Source organism: Panthera leo, chromosome A1 (genome assembly GCF_018350215.1).
Source record: "Panthera leo isolate Ple1 chromosome A1, P.leo_Ple1_pat1.1, whole genome shotgun sequence".
In the NCBI taxonomy this organism is placed as follows: Eukaryota; Metazoa; Chordata; class Mammalia; order Carnivora; family Felidae; genus Panthera; species Panthera leo.
The window spans coordinates 97,996,204-98,021,229 of NC_056679.1; the positions used below are offsets into that span (position 1 = coordinate 97,996,204).

Consider the following 25,026-nt stretch of genomic DNA (forward strand, 5'->3'; position numbering starts at 1 on the left):
GCTTATGTTAATGACACAACTTTGGAAGCGCTGTTGGATAGAGACTGGTTCAGGGAACCAACCACGTAAATAGAGGTTGGCACTTTCAGTCCCACCCTCAACTTCTGGGGAGGGGAGAGGGGCTGGAGGTTAGATCAGACCTCACTGGCCAATGATTGCATCAATTGCGCCTATATAATGAAGCCACCATAAAAACTGAAAAGGGCGGGATTCACAGAGATTTGGGGGAGATTTGGGGAGATTGGCATGGAAGCTTCATGCCCTTTCCCCATACCTTGTCCTATTCATCTCTTCCAACTGGCTGGTGGAAGTTCCTGAGTTATATCCTCTTAGAATAAGCTGGTAATCTAGTATGCAAAATGTTTCTCTGAGTTCTGTGGGTCACTCTAGCAAAATAGCTGAACTCAAGGTGGGGTAGGCTGTTGGAACCTCCCAACCACAGCCAGTTGGTAAGAAGCACAGGTGACAGCTTGTGTCCGAGGTGTGTGTGTATGTGGAGCAGGGGTAGGTTGGGTGGGTTGGGGAAGTCATATAGGATTTACCCCTTACCCTGTGGAATCTGATGCTGTCTTGGGGGTAGACAGTGTCCACATTGAATTGAATTGTAGAATGCACAGCTGGTGTTGGAGTATTGCTTGGGGAAGCCACTCCCTTGCACGTTACAATTGGTGCCAGAATCTTAGATTCGATTAGAGATCTTCAAGGTCCTTCTAGCTGCTAGTCTAGCAGCTCCTGAGGATAACTTTTGAGCCTTACACTGGTTTATGGAGTGTTTTTTTCCCAGTAACTTTCTTGCTCTCCCATGGATAGCCAAGAGGGTTTACTAAATGTGCCTTCCATGGATACTTGCACAGGTGCTAAGAAAAATTTGTTTGGAGAAGCAAGCTAATTCTTTACCTGAATCCCATAGCCAGCCACATCTATTTTTAAACAAGTACTCCTAGTCCAGTTTTTTTTTAATTAAACTAATTTTTAGTTAACTCAAATAACTAGTTTAAATTAAACTCACTTAACTAATTTTTATTTTTATTTTTTATTTTTATTTTTTATTTATTTATTTTTTTAACATTTATTTATTTTTGAGACAGAGAGAGAGCATGAACAGGGAGGATCAGAGAAAGAGGGAGACACAGAATCTGAAACAGGCTGCAGGCTCTGAGCTGTCAGCACAGAGCCTGACGCGGGGCTCGAACCCATGGACCGTGAGATCATGACCTGAGCCGAAGTCGGACGCTTAACCGACTGAGCCACCCAGGCGCCCCACCACTTAACTAATTTTTAGATCATTGTGCATTCACGTGCTGTGTAAAAAATAATACAGAGAGATCCTATGTAAACTTTACCCACTTTGGCCAATTGAAACATATTACAAAACTATAGTATAATGTCACAGCCAAGACATTGACCTTGATAGAATCAAGACACAAAACATTTTCATGACCACAAAGATACTTCATGTTGCCATTTTTATGGCCACACGTACTTCCCTCTCACTCTTACATACTACCCCTTAACCACTTAACTGTTCACCCACTTTCCATTTCTATAATTTTGTCATCTCCAAACTGTTACATAAATGGAATCATTTAGTATGTAAGCTTTTGGGATTGGCTTTATTTCTCTCAGCATAGTTCTCTGGAGATTCATCCAGGTTCATTCCTCTTTTATTGCTGGGTAGAATTCCATGGTATCGATGTATCACGGTTTATTTAAACATTCACTCACTGAAAGACCTGAGTTGTTTCTAGTTTTTGGTTGTTATGAATTAGCTGTTCTCAATATCCAAGGATATGTTTTATGAACAGCCTTCTCATTTCTCTGGGATAAATGCCCAAGAGTGCAATTGTTGGATTAGATGGTACTTGTATGCTTAGTTTAAGAAAGTGCCACAGTCTTCTCCAGAGTGGCTGTCATTTTACGTTCTCACCAGCTGTGTTTGAATGGTCAAGTTTCTTTACTTTCTTGCCAGAATTTTGTATTGTCACATTTTTTTTTTATTCAAACTTCTGTGATAGGTATGTAGGAGTGTTTGATTGTGGCTTTCATTTGCATGTCCCTAATGGCGAAAGACATTAGACATCATTTCATATGCTTATTTTCCATCTGCACATCCTTTTTACTCAAACATCTCTTCCTGTCTTTTGTCCATTTTCTAATCAGATTGTTTACTTTTTAGCGTGGGAGTTCTTTACATGTTACCGATATTACGTCTATTGGATATGAGGTTTGCAAATATTTTCTCTCAGTCTCTAGCTTGTCTTTTCCTACTCTTAAAAGAACCTTTCACATAGCAAATGGTTTTAGTTTTCATGAAGTCTAGTTTATTTATTTTTCATCTTGTGGATCATCTCTCTCCTGGATAATTGCAGTAAGACCACTGTTATTTATTTTTTTAAGTAGGCCCCACACCCAATGTGGGGCTTGAGCTTACGACCCTGAGATCAAGAGTTGCTTGCTCTACAGACTGAGCCATGCTAGTGCCCCAATAGATCCCCTGTTTTCTTGATTCTGCCCTTAACTACCAGTTGGCTATTGTTAACAGAGCAGAATGATCTTTTTAAATGTAATTGCTTGCTCAAGATTCTCCACACTTCCCATGTCACTCAGAATAAATGCTAGTCTTGACAATAGCTTACTATTGTCCCTCATTATCTATCTGACCTCTTTTCTTACCACTCTCTTTGGCTCTCAGTTCTGGTTACACTGGCTTCCTTGGTGATAGTCTATCAGGCCAAGCAACCCTTGATCCAGGGCTCTAACCTCTTCTTTTTGTGTGGAATATAGAACCTTAGCTGTAAACTTTCTTATTTCTCTCAGGTCTTACTGAAAAGGGATCTTTTTAGTAAAGGCTTCCATGATTTCCCATTTAACATAGAAATGACCCATTTCTTACAGACCCAAATTCAGTTTGTTTTATTTTTCTTCATGCTACTTGTCAATATCTAACCTACTACATATTTGATGTATTTGAAAAGATGACCTGTCTTCTCTTCCAGAATTAAACTCCTTGGGAGAAAGTGCTTTTGTCTGTTTTGTTCATAACTGTTCAACTGCAGGATCTAGAGAGCTTGTCACATAGTAGAGACTCAATAAGCATTTACAGAACAAAGAATGAAGAAATGAAGGAACAAGTAAAGTATGTCCCAGCATGGAGAATCTGCACTGGTACCACTGGAATAATCTTTTCTTTTGTGAAGAGAGGTTTGCTTCCTTGAGAAATTCTGGATCTAGGAAACATGCCTTAAGAATCTTCCTTCTTCTAAATAAACAAACAAAAACAGAAACAGACCTATAAATATAGAGAACAAACTGATGGCTATTAGAGGGGAGGGGCAAAATGGGTGTAGTGGGAAAAGAAGGGAATTGTCTTCCTTGGAATTAAGGGATTAGAACTCTTAATGAAATTTCAACTCCTGATGAAGTCGTAATCATCAGGGCTTACTAATGCTAAATATTGAAAGGCTGATGGGATCGTTATGGTGGAGGGGCTAAGCCGACAGCACTGGAACCCACTGATCAATCTCAACATGGTTAAACATGGGACAACCTTATGTGCTTACTGTTGTGATTTAATCGGAAGGCACACAACACCACTTATAAAATAATCTTGCAATAACGAGAAACTGAATTGAAAACTAATTAATTTTCTAGGTCTAACTGCCTGTTTGGAAGGAATTGCGGGTAATAGAAGAACATCTTAAATGACATCACAAGATACAACCAACCAACTCCATGCTGCAGAAAATACTACAGGATAAGTGATTTAGTTTCTTCAACAAATAAATGCCCCCTAAAAGGTAGGAAGAGCTCTCACAGACTAAAAGACACATTGACCACATGCTGTGTGTGGATCTTGATTTATTTCTGTTTTTTAAAAAATGTTTATTTACTTATTTTTGAGGGGGGCTGGGGGGAGGGAGACCGACCCAAAGAGGCTCTGACACAGAGCTTGAACCCACGAACTCTATCATAACCTGAGCAGAAATCGAGAGTCAGATGCTTAACCAACTGAGCAACACAGGTACCCCTGGATCTTGGTTTTAATGAATGAAGTATAAAAAAGACATTTGGTATGATTAAGGGAATTGGAGTATGGCTTGGTTATAAAGTGATATAAAGAAATTGTGGTTAAATTTGTTCCATAAGATAATGATAGTGCTGGTTAAAAAAAACCAATTATTATTGGATATAAATACTGCTGCATTTAGTGAGAGATGATATAATGTCTGAGATTTTCTTCAAAATACAGTACTCCCCAACCCCCTCACACTCTTCCAAACATTGAAACTAAAGGAATTGAACAAAAAGCTATGTGTGTGGCGTGAGGGAGGGGGTGTGGTGGATGGGACAAGAATGAGAGAATATTGATAATTGTTCATACTGGGTGATAGGTCCATGGCACCCCATCCCTGTTGTGCAATTTCTTTTACTTTTTCTATGCTGGAAAATTTCTACCACAAAAAGTTTTTTTAAAATTCATTTTTGCACCTTCTTACCTAGGGATTCTCCAAGAAACAGGAAGATTGAATCTCATCAGCAAATTCTCACAAGGGAGTATTTGTCCTGTTTTCACTCTCCCTGCTTGGAGACTGATGTTCCACACGTCCTTTCAGATTTGGACTTGCCTTTGTCCAGTGGGGACTTCTGGGAGCCCGCCTCATTCCAGCACGCCAGTACTCCCCCCGGATCACGGCCACTGTCCCAAAAGGAGGTGTCTCTCATTTTAGACTGGGATCAGAAGGATCCAGATGGGTTGCCGCTTATAACTGGTATACATTTCAGCCCACGAGCAGAGGTGTGCAAGAAATAGTATGAAATTGTTTTTGTAACTCCACTTAATTTGTATTTTAAGCCTTGATCCTGCTGAAGTCCTGTTTGGATTTCTACCCATCCCTCTTCGGAAATCATACAGAGCCACAGTCATGAGGGTGAGGTGAGAGCATGATTACTGTTTAGTGGGGTATACACTTGTAGCTTAGAGGTCCATTGGCTCGGTTGCCATGTTTCCTTTTGGTTTGGTGGCTCTTGTGTCATGGGTGGGACAGGTTGGTTCTGCTCATATGCACAACACAGCCATCTCCTCCAAGAGTTTTTGCCCTATCTAACCCTCTGACTGCACTTTAGAGATTCCTTTTCTTTCATGGTCCACGGACCTCTCTGTGATGATATAGATCTTAAGCTAACAGGAAAAGAAGACAGTAAGTGTATAATTTCAAAGTTCCTACTTCTGATAGGTTTCTGCTCAAGTATCCTCACTTTTCTGTGGAGTTTGGGATTTTAGAAATAAAAGCCCAGATGATAAGCACAGTATTGCTGCGTTCAGCCCTGCACGTCCTTCCTCTGGCCAGTGAACCCAGAGCCTGCTTCCCACTTGAATGCAGAAGGGAAAGGGTAAAAAATAAAGGGAGAAAGGGAAAAAAATCAACAAGAACAGATTCGCATCTCAAAATATCCTTTCATTCTTAAGAAGATGAGAGTTGAATTCACAGGAAAGGTTCCATTGGGAAAAAGGAATGACTCTTGAAAATGGGGTCTCCGCATTTGCAAAGGCTGTGTAGGATCCAGGTCCTCAGAATGCTCTGACATCATCAGTGAGGTCAGAGAACTCCGCTGTGGGCCTGGTGACCTTTGAACCTTAACAGCCCTGTGCTGTAGCGAACCCTGGGCAGTGCTGCTCGTTCTCTGAGCCGTCTGACGTCCTCAGCCACTTAGGGGACTCAACTATTTTTGCTTATATTGGGTCATTTCATCATATTTTCTGAGAGTCAAGAAGGGCCAACCAGCAAGGGAAAAGAAGAGCTGGGAGTTAGGTGTCTTCTAAGAAGCTTCTGTAGCTGGTACCATGAAACAGCGACAAAAGAGGAAACATCTGGAAGATGAAGAGTCCCAGGAAACGGCTGAGCAGGGAGGAGGTATGTGCTGGGCACCTTGTCTGGGGGGGCACAGAGGCTGCGGCCAGTCTGCGCCTCCCCCAGGGAGGCGGGCAGCAGATGTTGCCGTGTCTGTCCTGAGGGTCCCCGGTGGTGTGAGATGGCACAGGAAGGCCAGATGCCCCCCAAAAGCCAGGGATTCATCCCTGCCAGTCTGAGAACTTCTCTCTTGGCCTGTTCAGGCCTGGAGCTATGTTGGACTCAGAGCAGGCTGGGGTCCCGCTTGCCCAGGCTCAGTCCTGTGTTCTCTTTTATCCTCTTTATGTGATTTTCCTCTGGGGTCCCTGGGTGTGGGGTGTGATGGGTGCTGATAGAGATTGACCCATAAAAGAGGAAAGAGAAGCCTTGCTCAAAAACATTTTGAGAAGTGACATGCCTGTGCAGAAGGAGATGGTCTGGGGATGGCATCATACGGAAAGTGTGGAGATCGTATTCCTTTAGCAGGAAGAATTTACCAGTTGATCCATGGGCGTTTGTGAATCTACAGGTGTGGGCTTTCCAGGGGAGATCAAGGGAAGGGAGGGGTCTTTTACAGACCATGCCCAGATGGAGAGGGGTGAGAAATGTAGTCAGGGACTTTCAGGGAGCTCTGAAAGCTGTGGATTTACTTCCTAGGGTGCATGGTGACTGCATGCATTTTACACAAACAAGTAGCTTGTCCTGAGAAAGTGGGTTGTCACATGCAAGAGGTGGGGCAGAGTGGAGCCCACCCCAGCCGGAGGCTTCTGTCCCAAATTAGAGCTCTCTCATCAGCTTCCACGAGGTCCAGGGCCCTGAAGAGTGTAAGATGGGCCCTGGGAATGGAGGCCTGGACAGGAGGAGGATTTTGATGCAGCAGCTGGGATAGGACAGAGAAAGCAATGATTGGCAAGATACGTTTGTCTCTTTGTGTGTGATGGGGCAGGGGGAGCAATGGGGAGAAGGGGGAGAGTGTCCTTAGCTGTGAAGTCTGTCTTGTAAGGTTCCTGTCACTTACCCATATACATTTTGATAGAGAAAAAAATTGCACATCTGCACACACACTATTTTATTAAATTGTACAGAGCATATAGGCATATATGCATATCACTCGTCCACTGTGTTCACATACAATCCATGTGTATCGAAGTCCTCTCCTGTTACACCAAACTCTGGAGTATAAGTGTGTCACAGATACTCTATGGTACATACTTACACTAAAAATAAGCATGACCCAAATATTGCATGGGAACACTCGCACATAAAAATTATTTGTGGTTTACCTGAAACGCAAATTTAACTGGGCGTCCTCCATTGTTGTTTTGCTAACTCTGGGAACCCTTGTATACTTCACACCAGCTGACATATCATACCCTGATTAGTGTCTGTCTTCTACCAGAACGTTCAACATTCCCAGAGCCTAGAAGAGTGCCTGATACATAGTAGCTGAACACTGTTGAAGGAATGGATAAATGAATGATTGAATACACACCATAAATACAGACCATATTATATAAATCAGGAAATGTGACATGTCGCACGGTTCCTGAGTTGTGAACACACACTATGCTCCAAACGCTCTATGCGTTTCTACCCTGCTCGCCACACCGTCCCCACAGGCATGAAAGGTTTGACTGATACATATTATTCTCACGTGTCAGACATCCTGTTCACAGCCACCACTCAGGCCTTCGCTTCTGACAAGACACTAACAAAATAGTTATCGATAGTAACTAAATGCAGGAGTATCCACCGGGGACCAGACAGTCGACCACGTGTATTCGCTGCCTCTGACCCAGGTCAGACCCTCTGTTAATATTTGTTGGATGGATGAGTGATGCATTAGCATGCCCCACCCATGGTGTCTCAGGCTTTCCTATCTTTCTCAGGAGTCTCGAAGTTGCAGGAGGATGCCCTTCAGCTTGGATCCCCTGGGGTGGCCAAAGGCTGGGGCGCAGGGGTAGGGGAGGTGTCCTCTGCCTCTGAATACTTCTCCTGTGTTTCTTCTCCACGCAAGTTCATCCATGGTGGTAAGCATTCAGGGCTCCTTGGATGTGGGGCCCCTTGCGTTCGGGGCTGGAGACACACAGATCCAGGAGAGGCTGGGAAGGCATCCAGGACAGTCAGAAGTGATCAGGGCTCAACGGAGGAGCCTGGGAAGATGGCGTAGCTGTTGGGAGAGTGTGGATACGAGCTCCATGTGGGAGAGCGTGAGCCCTGGTACAATCATAGTGGGGAAGTTAAGATACAAGGGCCAGAAAGGTCCGAGCTCGAGCTGTCAGGCTGAGGGACAGAATTAAGCACCTTCAGAGGAGCTGTGCAGGCTTTGCCTTTATCCTTACTTCCAGAGAAGGGCGGAGCATCTCAGCACAGGCCTCTCCAGCTCTGGAGCAAGACCATCCAGTTCAGATCCCCACGCCTGACACCCACCATTCACTCCACGCACGTCCATTCTTAGCACGCACACCCCAAACCCGTGATCTACAGTGCCATGTTCTCCACCACTGTCCCCATGCCACATGCACACGTACCCCGATGGTAGCCCCAACTCATGTTCTGCTCATGGCACGCGCAACCCACCACCGGCCCTCACGTTCTGCAACCCCCTGCTACCTGACTCCACACCCCCACATACAGACTCCCCCCCAGTCTCCCTACAAACACTCAAAGCCTGCAGATGCCACCAGATACACCCCCCCCACCCCGCCACCACCCCGGAGTATGAACACCAACACCAAGCTGCTTACACCACAGCCCCTCTGCCCTCTACCACACTTGAAGCTCCTTCAGCTTCTGGCCGGCCCCACGCACGTTCTTATGTCTCTAATTTCCTTTCCCAGGAATCCGGAGAGTACATCGAGACAGTCCCCAGCCTAGATCACCCCTAGTCCAGGGTCAGGAGCGAGGGGAGACTGCTCCCCCCTCACACCAGGTCTCCTTCTCGTCCCCTTCATCCTATAAGACCTGTGTGTCCTCTGTGTACAGAAACAAAGAGGAAAGGGGCATGAAAATATACTACATGCAGGTACAAATGCAAAAGGGTGTGGCTGTCTCCTGGGAGACAGAGGAGACCTCGGAGTCACTAGAGAAGCAGCCGAGGATGGAAGAAGTGACCCTTCCTGAGAACGTGCGGGTAGGTACTCCCCCCTCTGATGTGTCCACCAGAAACCTGCTGTCTGACAGCGAGCCCAGCGGGGAGGACAAGGACCACGAGGAGCGGGCAGAGTCAGACAGCCCGCCAGGCTCACCCACTGTTGAGGAGAGACCCAGGGCCAAGACCCCCGACTGGCTGGTGACCGTGGAGACTGGCTTCCGATGCATGGCCTGCTGCCGGGTCTTCTCCACCTTGGAGGTCCTCCAGGAGCACGTCCAGTACGGGATCAGGGAGGGCTTCAGCTGCCATGTGTTCCACCTCACCATGGCTCAGTTGACGGGCATCGTGGAACCTGAGTGCACCCAGGAGGAGGAGGATGAGAACGAGGAGGAGGGGGAAGAGAGGCAGGAAGAAAAGGACGAGAAGGAGCAGCCTGCGCAGGAGGACCCTCACGTGAAGCGACCCTGAAGCCAGTGCTCAGGCTGTGTGTTTCATTCTCCAAAGGACAACAAGTGAGCTGGGGCTGAGCATGTGAGGGCACTGTGCCTTCTCCACAACACTCCTGTCTCTCCCATCCAGGCTCACGCCTCCAGAACGGAGAGTGGGGGGCTTTGACAGCTCAGGGGACACCTTAAGGAGGGGGGTGGTGAGCGGGCCCCTTGCTTCTTGTCCAGGCATTTGATACAGTTATGACTGTCAGTGGGGATTTATCCCGAGCTTTTCAGCTCCCGCAGGAAGTCCTGCAAATTTCCAAGGGCTAACCGAGCATCTTTCCTCTTGAACCAAGAAGTGTCTTTCTCTGTTCTGGTTTCCACACAGCAATTGAGATCCATGAGCCATAAATTCCTGGAAGACGGTGTGGCCTTCTTTTGGGAGAAGTAAGTAAGGCCTGAGGTTGGTGTGGTCTGAGCTGATGTCAGGGGGTCCTAGGGGAATCTAGGGGAAGGAATTACATGGCCGTGCTGGGTTACCTTGTGGCTCCGCAGTGGCATCAGCTTGTGGCATACTCAGTGCGTCCAGGAAATTGACCTCCATTTCCTTAAGTGAGAAAGTGAGAATTGAAAAAAAAATTTTTTTGAGTTTTTAAAATTTATTTTGAAAGAGATAGGAAGTGGGAAGGGGCAGAGAGAGAGGGAGAGAGAGAGAGAATCTCAAGCAGGCTCCTCACCATCAGCACAGAGCCTGACACGGGGCTCGAACTCACAAACCGTGAGAGCGTGACTTGAGCCAGAACCAAGAGTCAGATGCTCAACTGATGTAGCCGCCCAGGTGCCCTGAGAAAGTGAGAGTTTTGATTGGCATTTATTTCATTGACTGCATGACTGACCTGAGCTCTAAGAGCAAATACTGCCAGCGGCCCTTCTGGGATGAGAGCTCATTGCAACTTCAAGGGCTAGGAGTGGTCTGGAGAGAGGACATGGGGCCTAGCAGGACCAGAGGTTTGAGGTGTGAGAGCCTTCGGCCAAAGCCAGCATCTTATCCCGGCCCATGGATAGCCCTCTGGAAGAAAGCAGAGTGTGGAGGGAGAGAAACAAAGAAGTGAGCCCCCAAGAGATCTGGGAATATTCCAGAACCTTCCGTTTGCTATAGTACGTCTGGAAATAAACTCAGTGTGGTGTGTGTGGCTCTGAGCTTTAAGGCAAAGGTGAAGGGTCACCCTGGCTCACGGAGCTCATGTTCACTTCTTGTCTCTTCCTGTTCTGCCTTATGTGTTTAATCAATTCCAGGGAGAAGAAAGGATCCTGGGGATAGTAGCAGATAAAATGCCAATGATGTGAAGAAAGATGAAGGAACCGGCATTCAATCTGGCATCACATGAAAATATAAATACCATATGCAATAAAGGCTGTTTTCCAAACCTTACCTGGATATGTTCTTTAAGTGAAGTTATCTATCTGTCTGTCTGTCTGTCTGTCTATCTATCTGTCTGTCTATCTACCATATACATCTTTCCCTCTAGTGGCTCATGAACCAGGTCTCCTATAAGCACCAAAGACGCCCACAATCCTTTTCCAGCAGCAACAGTACTGAAGCACTCGGGATTGATTAGGCTTTTGTGTGACTGTTTTCACAAGGCTGGATTCCACAAATGACAAACTACACTGGCTTCAGAAGAGGTCGTCGGTAAGTAGCGGGTGCTGTAAAAACTGTGTCCCGGGCGTCGTATTTGAAAGCACTGTGAAGGCAGTCTTCAGAGGGCTGCTGGCTGGTGTGCATATCTCCCCAGGTCTGGCCTGGATGAGGGATTATGAGTTGTGGCTTCACAAGGAAACACCAGGACAGAGGAGAAATTTCTGAGTTTTGAAGCTGTCCATGGAACAGGTCCCTCTTGCATGGGTGAGACTTTGTCACAGTGCTCAGAAGAGGCCGTCTAACCAAAACCACCCGTTGTCTTTGCAGAGATAGTTGTAGCAAGAGTTTAAGCCAATAAGCTCTGATATTTTCAGTTCTGACATTAAATTTCCATTTCTAAATAAATTCTTCCTCTAGCCTCTCAAGTTTTTGACCTTTTCATCCCTGAACTTAATCTTCACAACACGGCTACCACCCCTGGAACTAAAGACGTCTAGGAGGCCCTGAAGACTCATTTCGATGCATGAGGTTGTCCCTGGACTGCAGGTGAGGGGGTAGTTATGTGTCTTTCTAATCTGAGTAGGGGGGCAATGCCAGGCTTTAGAGAACTGATGGAATTAGAAGGAAATAATTCAAAGTTCAGAGATTCTGTCCATTTAAGCAGGATAAGGTCTAATTCCAAAGTCCTATGGATTTTTTTTCGGAATGTGAAATGTGATTTCCATGGGGCTTTATTGAATCAACCATGGTTTCTGTGATCTGGCGTTGTCATTTTTATTTGAATAATAATGATAATGACAACGACAATGATAATAATAATAATAATAATAATAATAATAATAATAAACCAGCTTACTCACCGGTTTCATGTTTCTCAGCTTGTCCAATGGGGATGTCGTCTGCATATTCACATGTTTTGCCTCAAGATGCCCTGTTTCCCCTTTGCCATTCCAGGAATTCAGAATTGGGGGCTTATCCTACCCTTCCGTACTCACACCACCGTCTGGGGGATTCCACTCCCTCTCTGACGGCGTCTGTGTGCTCTGTAACCTTCCCCTTTGTCTTGTTCCTTTGTTCCTTGAGCCCATCAGGAACATTCCCTTTCCACACCCCACACCCCCAGTCTTCCTGGGTCTTCATCATTTTCTTCTCCTTTTCTTGGAAGGTTTTTTTGACTTCTCTCTCCCACTGACTGTTTCAAACACTGAGAGCTTATTTCACATAACTCGGTGGGATGCTGTTGACACAATGAGAGTTCTGGCTGCCATTCCTGTTCAGAGAGAGACTTCCCTGAAAGCACAGAGCAGAGCAACACAAGGGCCTGTGGGTCCAAGTCAGGTGTTACAGGAAGAGGTTATTTCGAAGTGTGGAGACACTTGCTGGACTTTTAAATTTGTTAATCTTGTATCCACCTGCCTTATTAAACCAGTCTTATTCTTACTAGTTTATCTGTGTGGTCTCCTGGGCTTCCTGGATAAATGATGATGTTAAATGTAAATCGAATGCTCTGTGGATAACTTGAGTTCATTATAATTCATTTGATAGATACTTTTTTAATGTTTACTTATTTGATTTGAGAGAAATAGCACAAGTCAGGAAGGAGCAGAGAGAGAGAGAGAATCCCAAGCAGGCTTCATACTGTCAGCTCAGAGCTTGATGTGGGGCTCGATCTCATGAACCATGAGATCATGACCTGAGCTGAAATCAAGAGTCGGTCACTTAACTGACTGAGCCACCCATGCTCCCCACCATTACAGTGAATTTGTAACTTGATAATCCTGTTTCTCATTCTTTTCTTAGCACCTTCTAATAATTGTATCTGCTTTATGCCACAGTCTTCACACATCAATAATCCTCCTTAATTCTGTTGAAGCAGATGAATCCATTAAGAATCTTTTCTTTTTCTCTTTATTCTTTGCATTTCCTTTCTATCTTTTAAGATCCTTTTCTTGTCTCTTTACTATCCTGACTCTTTTTTCCCCCTATTTCAGTAAACTTTCAGTCTCCTTCCCTAATTTCCTCCCAAACATTTGGAGTTTATTCCTCACAAATTAGAGGATGTTTTATTGTTGAAAAGTGATAACTTCACTGGTGTTCTTGCAATGGTGGAAGCTTCCCTGTCTGGCAGCCCACAAAGCCTGGCCCCTGGAGACCGGCAGTTGAGTTCCAAACCCTTCTAAAAACAAAATGCATAACAAGAATACCTCCCAGCAAATTAGAGTCCCTAGACAACTGCTCAAATCTCAGCTTTGAATTACCATCCAGTTAAGATGATTTGGGTAGGAGTCATGGGGTAAAGCATCTTTTTTTTTTTTTTTTTAACGTTTATTTATTTTTGAGACAGAGCGTGAACAGGGGAGGGGCAGAGAGAGAGGGAGACACAGAATCTGAAACAGGCTCCAGGCTCTGAGCGGTCAGCACAGAGCCCGACGCGGGGCTCGAACTCACAGACCGGGAGATCGTGACCTGAGCCGAAGTCGGACGCTTAACCGACCGAGCCACCCAGGCACCCCAGGAGTCATGGGGTAAATGTGTCCCCAGATCTATGTAAATAGAAAACCAAAGAAACCGTGAAACGAAAATTGGAAGGAAATCACACGTGAAACAAATTAGGGAGTGGTTTTAATCTGTACCAAGATGTGCATGAGCGTGTGTGTGTGTGTGTGTGTGTGTGTGTGTGTGTGGTTTGGTATGTTGGAGGTGGCGATGGGGGTAAAGGGTAAAGGGTCCTATGAGCTCTAATCACTTACCCAGACAAGTTCGGTGGAGATGCCCATTTGCCCTGTAACAGGTGCATCAAACCTGAAAGGTCCTTCCTGTTTCTGTGTTGCACCTGTAAGTGCAGAGGCCCAAGGTTCCCTGTGTAAGTTTCTCAGACGATACTCCAATCTGAGATTTTCTAGCCTCATCCAAGAATCTGACCTGAGTTCCCTTCTGCTCTGGGCCCCTGGAATCCTCTCTTCTTCTGATTCCTGGGGAATATTTTTTCTAGTCTCTTAGCCAAGCTCTTCCCTCTCGGAGACATTCCACTTGTTTTCCCTCAAGACTTGAACAGTACACATTTTGACAGCTTAGTGAACCTAGAGTCAGGTTAAGCTGAGAATGTGGTGACAGGCAGGATTGTCAATAGAAAAACTAGTTCCCCTTTTTTGAGGGGACTTGAGAATTTGATCTTTAAACCACTCTGTTAAGGAGGGGAAACAGAATAATAAAATTAGCAAGTAATGAGAAAGTACCACAAGCGAGGTATTCTTGTATTTGTGTGGGTTAATTAGTCTAGAGAATGACTCTGTCAGGCCCATGCCATTATCATATTGTGGGATGAGACTTACCTGGTCTAAGGGTTGTGGGCACAGCTCCTGGAACCATCTGGGAACTTTGTTCTTATTCTAGATCGCACTAGCCTGGGGCATATGAGGGGCTAGATGAAGAATTTATTCATGCCTAAGGTTACTGTATACTGTAGTCCTATCAGGTGCTAAGAAATTCCAAGATTAATGAGGTCCACCTGGCCCAGATAGCCAGAGTGGTTTGTGTGTGTGTGTGTGTGTGTGTGTGTGTGTGTGTGTGTGTGTCTGTGTGTGTGTCTGTGTGTGTGCACGCATGTGCAGAAAACTTCTGGCCTAAGAGAGTTCTGAGCCCGTTCTGTTTGATCTCATCAAGTGCAGGTAGGGGTCTCCTCTCCACATCACCACTGCCACCACCTTCCTAGGTGTCTGGGCCATGCCATAACTGCCACCACCTTCCTGGGTGTCTGGACCATGCCATAACTCAAGGGTTTATGAATGGCCTGGCAGAGTGAACGCAGAGTAAGTTGGATGGGTTCCACCCGAATACCTCTCTTGCTGGGGAGTCAGGCTGATGTCTGGAGACAAGTAGAGTGTTCTCAGACTGTGTGTGTGTGTTGCCTTCTGGTTGGTTCTCTCAGCCAGGCTCTCCAAGACTTCATCCACTCTCAGCCCAAGAGATCCTTTTCATTGCAAGGGTAGGACGTTTGCCTCATTTGCCATCATATCCTTTCCCGAAAGTACAGTTATTACGAGATGTTCCCACTTCCCAGACTCCTTTCCTCTCATTTGATTTCTGTTCTGTTACCTCTTCCCTGCAGGACAGTGTGTTGACTCAATGGGCATAGATCCAAAGATTGCAGGAAATGCCAACAATTCCAAAATAACAATACAGGCACATCAGGAAAACTTCAAACCATTTATCCTGATACATTTGTTAAAATTTCACAAACAGAGTTGCCTGGGTGGTTCATTCATTTGAGTGTTTGACTCTTGAGTTTGGCTCAGGTCTTGACCCCAGGGTTGTGGAATCAAACCCTGCCTCGTGCTCTGTGCTAACTGTGATGCCTGCTTGGAATTCTCTCTCTCTATCTCTGCCCCTCTCCCCAACTTGTGTGTGCTCTCTCTGAAAATAAAATAAAATGAAAAAAAACCTAAATTCACAAACAATATATTAAGAGTATAAAAACTCAACAGATAAATTGAGTAAAACGTAATTTTTTCTTTATTCTTTCCCCACTATATTCATTCCAATCCTCAAAGTTAACATGATTAACCATTTGATATGCAAATTTTCAGACATTTTTCTACACATACACACTTTTTCATGTAGAGTATGAACTAAGTCCCCTCTAACTTGCTGTGATTCTGTGATTTACTCTCTCCCGTTGAGTCATCTGCTGATAAAGAAGTCCTTTTCATGGACAAATTTTCCAGTAGCTAATAGTTAACATCTGCTGAGTGCTTACTCTGTGTCAGGTACACTTCTCACTGCTTATATATAATTCTTACACACAGTTTCATGACATCCCCATCGAACAGGTACAGTTATAAACCCTCTGTAACAGATAAAGGCAGATGAGGCATGAATAACTTCTTCATCTACTTCTTCTTCTTTCCTTTGCTCCAGAACTTACACAGGGGCCAGACAACTTGGCTGAGACTTTGGAGCAAGTCAAAATCCATTCCTTTAATCATTTTGCTTTATTGTCTCTATTTGGAAGAGTGGATGGTTTTGCCACTAAAACCTTTAAATATGTTACCTTGTTACATCTCTAGCATGCATGGGTTTGTTACATGGGGTAAGTAAACTGACTTTTTAAAAAATGTTTATTTGTTTTTGAGAGAGAGACAGCCAGAGCGTGAGTGGGGGAAGGGAAGAGAGAAAGGGAGACACAGAATCTGAAGCAGGCTCCAGGCTTCACGCTGTCAGCACAGAGACTGATGAGGGGCTCGAACCCACGAACCATGAGATCATGACCTGAGCCAAAGTTGGATGCTTAACCCACTGAACCACCCATGTGCTCCTAAACCGACTCTTTATAAAAACCCTTATTCAGCTGAATGAATGTAAGCCAGGGACTAGAATGTATATATTTAAGACTGCCTACCAAATTTTAAAAATGGTTTCTTGAATATAATTTATGTAATGTCAAGTCTAGTATGCTGTCTAAATAGTAACAGACAAGTGAAGGTGGGTAAAACGGTACTTCAAGTTGACCAGTACCAGGAGTGTGGTAACACTGGGGCCAGTGCAGAGACCCACAGAAAAACTTGCTGTTTCCCTCCAGGCCTTTGCAAGGGCTCCATCAACTGCCAGTGTCCCCGTAGCAGCTACTCAGCTCACTTCTTAGTATAAAAGCATCTTCAATTTGATAGACTTAAGGAAGGCTTAAATGTGGTTAGCAGCCCTGCATTCTTGATGCAATCACATCTTCAGAGTGTGGGAGAATATCAAGCTATGAAAATGTCCTTGGAAGGACTCACTTATTAAATTTGGCTTTTTCAATCTTCCTAATACTTTTTCACCAAACACCAGGCGGTTCCCTTAATTTTTCAGATTCATGTTGTTTTTCCTTTGTGTAATGAACGTTCAAATATTTCCTGAGGAGCTATTAAGGTTAAGGGGAAAAAAATAAACATCTCCAAAACAAAAAAGATAATGACAAGTAGAAAAAGCCCTGAAACTAAGGATATACTTCATTATAGCTTATTAATTGGAGTGGGAAGTTTACGCTCACTGCTTAGGGTGGATAAATAAAAGTCAAGGATTCTCTGAGTCTTCTCTGGGATCCTTATGAGTCTCCACCATTTCCGATGAGTACGATATGACAGATAAAGTATAGGATGTGTAGTTAAATTTGAATGTCAGAAAAACAATGAAAACATTTTTAGTATTAATATGCCCTGCATAGCACATAGGATATACTTATACAAAACATAAGTATTTATGATTTATGTAAAGTTCCAGTTTAACTGGGTGTCCTGTATTTTTTATTGATTAAGTCTGATGACAGTTCTGATGAGCTATGGTGGAGGCAGCTAAGGGGTGTGGCACAAAATGGCTCTTGGGTAGTTACAAGTTGCTTGAGGTCGTCTAGGTATGGTGTAAAATCCTTAGTGAACATAGCTGAAAAGCCATAGCCAGTATTTGACTGGAATTACTTCCTTGGGCTTCTCTTAGGTGGGATGAACCTTTCTCTTAATGACTTTTGGTAAATCTGGAAGCCCATATCTAAGGGGGAGCCCCAAAGCGAAATTGCATCCTTACAAACACATTTCCAATTCAAAATGGAATCTTTCTAGAACTGATTGCATATGAATAATAAGAGATGAGAAGGTTTGTGAAACTTGGGATTAATATACCTTTTACCCTTTATGAGTAAAGTTTTGCTGTCCTGGGAGATTTAACATGAGTCATGTGAAAAACCCCATGTTCTCAGACAGACAGAAATAGTCCTGTTGTACTTCTGGATGCATGGCCAGGCTCTCGTGTTTCAGACAGTGACTATCTGGTCTTAGAAAGACAGACCCAGGCCTGCATCTTTCTGAGGACCAGGCAAAGACCAGAGTTTCAAGTTTAAGTCTTATGGCTTACAGAGACAACAGTTAACTTCACGTTGTTTCCACAAGGCAAGTCATGGAGCCAGACTTGAGCTAAATTCACTGTGCAGGTTCCATCCAAACTGTATGTCAACGTAGAGCTTGTTTAAAACTATAGAGGTCCAGAAAATTCTCTGATATGCTCTTTGGGCCCTCACTGTCAGAGAGGAAGTAGGGCTGATACTATAGTGGTGCCATGAATTTTCTAGGCTTACATTGGCATTTCCCAGGCCCCAAAGACTTGGTGTTGCTTCTTGAAGTGTGCAGAGAGATTTTTCTCTCTTTTGTGGCCTCTAATAGCATTGTGAAAGGAAGGTTTTGCACCTGGCTCAGAAGAAGGCTGGGCAGGTTTAGGCTCACTGGTATTACTAGACTCAAGGAGAAACATATGCTCAAAAGTAGGGGTGTCTGGGGTGGGAAGGATATTGCTGGAATTTCACAAATGCTGTAGGACCAGGGAAGGACACCAGAAGAACTGGGCTGTGATTTAGGTTGCAGGTAAGGGAGTGAGGAATGGAACAGGGACTGACCTTATACAAGTGGCCAGCTTGTCATGCATTCATTTGTAAAAATTCATTCATTCATGCATTCACTCATTCATCAATTGGATTGCTATCAGGTATCAGGTATTGTGTCAGGTTTTGAGATATAGTAGTGAAGGAAACAAGTTCTCAGTCTTTCAGGAGCTTATAGTTCAGAGGGACTGATAAATAAATAGGCATAGGAATGAATTAATTAATTGGCATAGGAAATAAGTTGCCCAATAGAGGAAGTAGAGTCTCTGTGGGTTCAAACAGGAGTGTCAATGAACTGAGCCCAGTGGTAGGGGTAGGGAACGGGGGACCAGAGAGGGTTCTCAAAGGAAGTGATAGTGGAGATCTGCAGGATGAGCAGATATTTTCCATGACCCTCCCAGACGGAGGGAATGAGGGAAAGATGGAGGGAAGGAGTAAAATTTCAGGAAGAGAGACCAGTCCGTTATGAATCCTTAGGATGAGGAAAAAAAATGTATGTTCTTTAGTACGTTGGGGGCATGAAATCTGAGCGAGGAAAGTGACAGGGGATGTGCCTGGAAAGGGAGGCAGGGTTTCATAGGCCATGTTCACAAGTTTAAACTTTGTTCTTTGGGCAAAGGGGATTCACTAGAGGTACTAGGCAGAGAAGTAACTATGTCATATGTGTGTTTCAGAAAAGTCAGTTAGATGACTGTGTATAGGGTGGATTTATCTGGGCATCGACACAGACAGAAAGGTCAAATTCTTCTGTGTGTGGGCCAGGGTCACACATGGGACTACACAGGGCACTGGAGTTAAGTGAGGCAGTGAGTGGGGTGGGTGGAGGCCATCATACCTTCATTCTGTTAAGAGCAACATGGAATCAGTGACACCTCCTAAGATTATACAAGGCAGAGCTTCCTTTGTATTTTAAAAAGTTACCTCACGACCTGAAAGGGTCATCACTGTAGGAGGGGAGTCTGGCACCTGCAACAGCTGAAAGGAAATAGCAACTGATGGGGAAAAGCAGAATATGAGGGGTTCTGGAGCAGAATGCTGGAAGCAAGTAGCAGCTAAGGGCCTTTCCAACTCCTGGGCCTCTCTACCTTCTCCTCTTCCTGTCCCCCAACCTCGTGAGGATGAAAAGGGTCTCCTAGAGGGGCACCTGGGTGGCTCATTTAAGGGTCCGACTCTTGATCTTGGCTCAGATCATGATCTCACGGTTCATGAGGTCCAGCCCTGCACTGGGATCTGTGCTAGTAGCATGGAGCCTGCTTGGGATTCTCTCTCTCTCCTTCTCTCTCTCTCTGCCCCTCCCCTGCTCATGCTCTTTCCTGCCCCCCTCAAAATAAATAAACTTAAAAAAAAGAAAGAAAAGGGTATTCTAGAGACCTTTGGTCAAATTCCCTTGTATGAAGACTTCCCATACAATTCCTAGCTTCTTTCTTTATCTTGAGAAAAAGATGAAGTTAACAGTCATGATAATTAAGTGAGGAGTGCCACCTGAAATGTATGTATGCCACAGGTTGTCAGAGATGGAACATGCGCTAACTTGGAAATTTCTTCAGCGACCTCTCTCTGGGCCACACCTGTGCCAGCCCCATATGCAGTGCTGTTCCCCTGGAACAGAGAGGGCCCTGCTTTCTGGGCTTGCCTCAAATGAGGTGATGGACCTTGCCACAGGGAACCTTTTTTACTTCAGAAGAGGTTGTAAACAAAGTCAGAACACCTCTCCTTAAAAGTGGTTGCTGAATTCCTTATTTATCCAGGACATTCTGTCCTACCAAAGTGTGTGTGTGTGTGTGTGTGATCTAGATCTGCTGAGACATTTAAGAAATAGTCTTAAAATCACAATGATGGATTCAGTATGTCTCTGTGAATTAAGTTCAGTGCATTTTTATGTTTGTTTGTTATTTAAAAAAAATTTTTTTTCAATATGTGAAGTTTATTGTCAAAATGGTTTCCATACAACACCCAGTGCTCATCCAAAAAGGTGCCCTCCTCAGTACCCATCACCCACCCTCCCCTCCCTCCCACCCCCCATCAACCCTCAGTTTGTTCTCAGTTTTTAAGAGTCTCTTATGCTTTGTGTTTGTTTGTTTTTTCATGTCTAGTCTGGTCTGTCTCTTCGTGTTGTAAAATATTCACCCTACTGATTATTTTGAAAGAAGAAAACTGATGCCTGCCTCAGGGAAGAGAGCCACTCCTAAAAGTCTCCTTAGCTTCCCTTTTGAGGGAGGGAAGATACTTCTGTGGAAATAGTTTTAGGATGTGAAGGAAGCCTCTAGTCACATTGATGAAAAACCTGTGATTTTTCAGAGCACAGACCTAATGAAAGGTTTCTTTTTCTCAATGTGTGTGTCTATGTTAACATTCAGATTGACAATTATGTGTTACAAGCACCTATCTGATAAAGGGTTAGTATTCAAAATACGTAAAGTACTTAGGAACTTCAACACCCCAAAAATGAATAAGCCAATTAAAAATGGGCAGGAGACTTGAGTAGACATTTTTACAAAGAAGACATACAGATGGCCAATAGACATGTGAAAAGATGCTCAATGACATCGGTCATTATCAGGAAAATGCACGTCAAAACTACAGTGATTTAGCACCTCACACCTGTAAGAATGGCTAAAGTCAACAACTCAAGAAACAACAGGTGTTGCCAAGGATGCGGCAAAAGGGGAGCCCTCTTGCCCTGCTGGTGGGAATGCAAACTGGTGCAGCTACTCTGGAAAACAGTATGGAGGTTCCTGAAAAAGTTAAAAATGGGACTACCCTACGATCCAGCACTCACACTACTAGGTAGTGTATTCTTACCCAAAGAATACAAAGATACTAATTTGAAGGGATAAATGCACCCTGATGTTTATAGCAGCATTGTCTACAGTAGCCACAACATGGAAACAGTGCAAGCATCCGTTGACTGATGAATGGATAAAGAATATGTGGTGTATTTATGCAATAGAATATTACCCAGCCATAAAAAAAGAATGAAATCTTACTATTTGCAAAGACATGGATGGAGCTAGAGAGTATTATGCTAAGCCAAGTACTTCAGTCAAAGACAAATACCATATGACTCACTCATGTGGAATTTAAAGAAACAAAACAAATGAGCAAAGGGAAAAAAAAAAAAAGAGAGGCAAACCAAGAAATAGGCTCTTAACTGTAGAGAACAAATTATGGTTACTCGAGGGGAGGTGAGTTGGAGAGGTGGGTTAAATAGGTGATGGGGATTAAGGAGTGCACTTGTGATGAGCACCAGGTGTTGTATGGAATCAGTGAATCCCTAACTTGTACACCTGAAACCAATATTATACTGTATATTACTAAGTGGAATTTAAATAAAAACTTTTTTTTTTAATTTTTTTTTCAACGTTTATTTATTTTTGGGACAGAGAGAGACAGAGCATGAACGGGGGAGGGACAGAGAGAGAGGGAGACACAGAATCGGAAACAGGCTCCAGGCTCTGAGCCATCAGCCCAGAGCCTGACGCGGGGCTCGAACTCACGGACCGTGAGATCGTGACCTGGCTGAAGTCGGACGCTTAACCGACTGCGCCACCCAGGCGCCCCTAAATAAAAACTTTTAAAATATGTGTAACAACCAGAGTGCAAAAAGTACCCCTAATCATGGCAACACCCCTAATATCCTGTGGTTTGAAAGTAACGGAATTCCCTGAGTAGGGATATGCTGTTTATCTTCATTATTCATCACCGGATGGATACCATTTGTAATTTCCAAATAGCTACTGTTTTTAGAGCCTTCTTACTTTCCGTTTCTGAAGGTCCCTCATTACCAACTCCTTTGATCTTGGGAATCTTCTACAAACCACCTATTACCACAAAATGTTACTATAACAAAACATAACAGTATTCTCCATGGGATTTGTTGTCCCAGGATGTGACCTTCATTGCCTTTCCTTGCTTGTGGCTTAGGAAGCACAAGTGGACGCACTGTCTTCCTAGCTTGTGGCTTAACTGAACTCAAATCTCCTCCTGCCGATCACCTCAAAGCTTTTGTCTAGAAATTAAGCTGGTGAAGTAACGGAAGCCTTTCCCCCATGATAGGCCTTTCCTTTGATACAAACTGAAAATGAGCTAAGATAACGTTAGAAGACTTGAAGTTTGCAGGTTTTAAGAATGATTTGGAGAATCAGGAATAAAAAGGGATTCCTACATGAGAATATGAAATGTGATTTCTCCCCAGATACCATGTAACAGGGATTAGAATTTAGGTTTACTCTATGGGAGAGCACAGTTTTACTTGACCACTTTGAAGTTCTAACACTCAGATGCTCTTTGGAAATCTATTTTAAAGTTCTAGCTGAATATCTGAGAATAAAATTGCCACTTGGTGGAACATAGAATGTGAAGGGGTAAAACAAAAGTCAGGCTGGGATGATCCTGCCGAACAGAAACTGCCCCCTCCGTGATCAGGCAGCGTGAATGGAAGTCAGACCGGGAAAGGACATAGAAGCCGAGGTGGTTTCATAGTGCCAACCACAAAGGGTCAGGTGCTAAAATAAGAGCTTCTCGTGAAAGCCCACACTGTAGGAATGGCAGGGCCACCAGTGTGGGAAGTCTCTTCGTTTCTCGTACACGGGCTGGAATTATGAAGATATTAAAAAAAATTTTTTTTAATCTTTATTTCTGAGAGAGAAAGAGACAGCATATGAGCAGGAGAAGAGCAGAGAGAGGAGACACAGAATCTGAAGCAGGCTCCAGGCTCTGAGCCATCAGCACAGAGCCTGACACGGGGCTCGAACTCACAAACTGTGAGATCATGACCTGAGCTGAAGTTGGATGCTCAACCGACTGAGCCACCCAGGTGCCCCTGGAATTATGACGATATTACGACATAGGTTTTTCTCGGAAGGAGGTGGACTATGAAGTTCTTTAAATAGCATTTCCAGAGCTGATTACATATTCATGCTAACAAAGCCATATCCGTTCATCTAGGGACCTTTGAAAACAATAGAAGAATGTATATGCTGGTATCTGTCAGACCTGGGTTGGTATCTATTACTTCAGTAAATTACTTAACCCATATTATTTAATCTTAAGTAATAAGTAATTATTTAATGTCCTCATCTGGGAATTAGAGATGATAATAATAGGACTGGTGTGAATAATAAATGTGATCATGGATGTTGGCCCCTCTGGGCAGTACCTGGCAAACAGGAGGTGTCAAATAAATAGTAATCAGCAACCATTATTCGAATTATGAAGAACAGTGAGTCGCGGGCTTTTGGGGAGAGACATTTCTTATTATCTTTACTCACCTGCTAAGATCACTTGTGAAACCTTCAGAATTTGCTTTTTGCTAATTGTCTCCTATTGGTAATACGTGCAGTACCCTTCCCATACCTCTTACACGTTACCATTTTGTGCACTTGGCAGACTTCCAACTTGCCAGTGTCTGCCATTTTCTAGTCCAAGAGTTTCTCCTGACACTGTAGAAGTCTGCTCTGCTTGTCCAGATGGCAGGAGGAAATGAGGGGAATTAATAGTTCCTCAGGAGCAGCCCTCTACCAGTGATTGGTACATAAATGTCCCAGCTCCCTTGCCCTTTTGGTAGGACCATTGCATTTCTTAGAGTTTTTTCCATGGATTAGCCCTACTTTCCTACACTGTCACCTGGCTAATAACACACTTTTCAATGCTGGCCTTCTCTTCCCTATCTCTCTTTCTTACTTTCTTACTGGGATTTCTTCCATTTCTCAAATTAACTGTTGGAACCAGAATATTTTTTTTAAGTTTATTTATTTATTTTGAGGCAGATGGAGACAGCAAAAGGGGGAAAGGGACAGAGAGAGAGGGAGACAGAGAATCCCAAGCAGTCTCTGCACTGTTAGTACAGAGCCTGATGTGGGGCTCGAACTCATGAAACTGTGAGTTCAGGACCTGAGCTGAAACCAAGAGTCAGACGCTTAACCGACAGAGCCACCCAGGCACCCCGCAAGGAACCAGATTGTTTATTACTGGGTTTGGTTCTGGGGGAACCCATCCAAACTCATTTTCTTGAGATGAAAAGTTATCAAGTTGTCTTCTAGCAGAAGATATTAACTAAGAGAGAAACTGAAGTTTTCTTTATGGTTAACTCATAATTCGCTACACACGTTATTTGCTTACAGTATTGTTTAAGTAATTATACAATATAGGAGTGATACAAAAAGCATAAGGACACAACTGATCTTATAATTGAATGCATTTACTTGAAGCATCTACGAATAGGCTTCAGTTATACAAAATGCTAAGGGAAAAGTAATCTAAAATAAAACAGTTTATGACTTAGGAATAATTAAAATATTGTTTGCAGTCATTGAGTCCTGCTGAATCTTTTGAGTGCACACAATAGTGGTTGGTGTCATGGGGAAACTAAATTAAGTTGAGAGTTATTGACTAAATTTAAAAGAATGGATATGGTTGGGGAATGGGTGGTCCTTCATATTTTTTTAGTTCTTATTTACAAAAAAATATATAATAAAAAGTGCTAATATCCACTCTTTCCACATTGTTCTCTTTTTTGAGGAATGAAAGAGAAAATGGAAACAAAGTGGAAGCTCTTTCTTAAAGTC

At 43.8% G+C, this 25,026-nt stretch overlaps 1 protein-coding gene across 1 annotated transcript; it reads left to right on the forward strand.

The window, feature by feature from the left end:
* Positions 1-5,645: 5,645 nt before the first annotated feature.
* On the forward strand, positions 5,646-10,845 carry LOC122200167 (protein FAM170A-like). The gene is made up of 5 exons (XM_042905641.1): positions 5,646-5,912; positions 7,778-7,918; positions 8,729-9,494; positions 9,802-9,860; positions 10,710-10,845. Exons 1-3 carry the CDS (start codon positions 5,843-5,845, stop codon positions 9,448-9,450), a joined length of 933 nt encoding a protein of 310 aa, XP_042761575.1. The 5' UTR covers positions 5,646-5,842; the 3' UTR covers positions 9,451-9,494; positions 9,802-9,860; positions 10,710-10,845.
* Positions 10,846-25,026: the final 14,181 nt, after the last annotated feature.

What these genes read in the sequence shown, in the direction of transcription:
- LOC122200167 (XM_042905641.1), top strand. Translation starts at nt 5,843, where the DNA reads ATGAAACAGCGACAAAAGAGGAAACATCTGGAAGATGAAGAGTCCCAG. An exon ending in AACGGCTGAGCAGGGAGGAG is followed by an intron (nt 5,913 to 7,777) that starts GTATGTGCTGGG and finishes TATCTTTCTCAG; the next exon opens with GAGTCTCGAAGTTGCAGGAG. An exon ending in ACGCAAGTTCATCCATGGTG is followed by an intron (nt 7,919 to 8,728) that starts GTAAGCATTCAG and finishes TTCCTTTCCCAG; the next exon opens with GAATCCGGAGAGTACATCGA.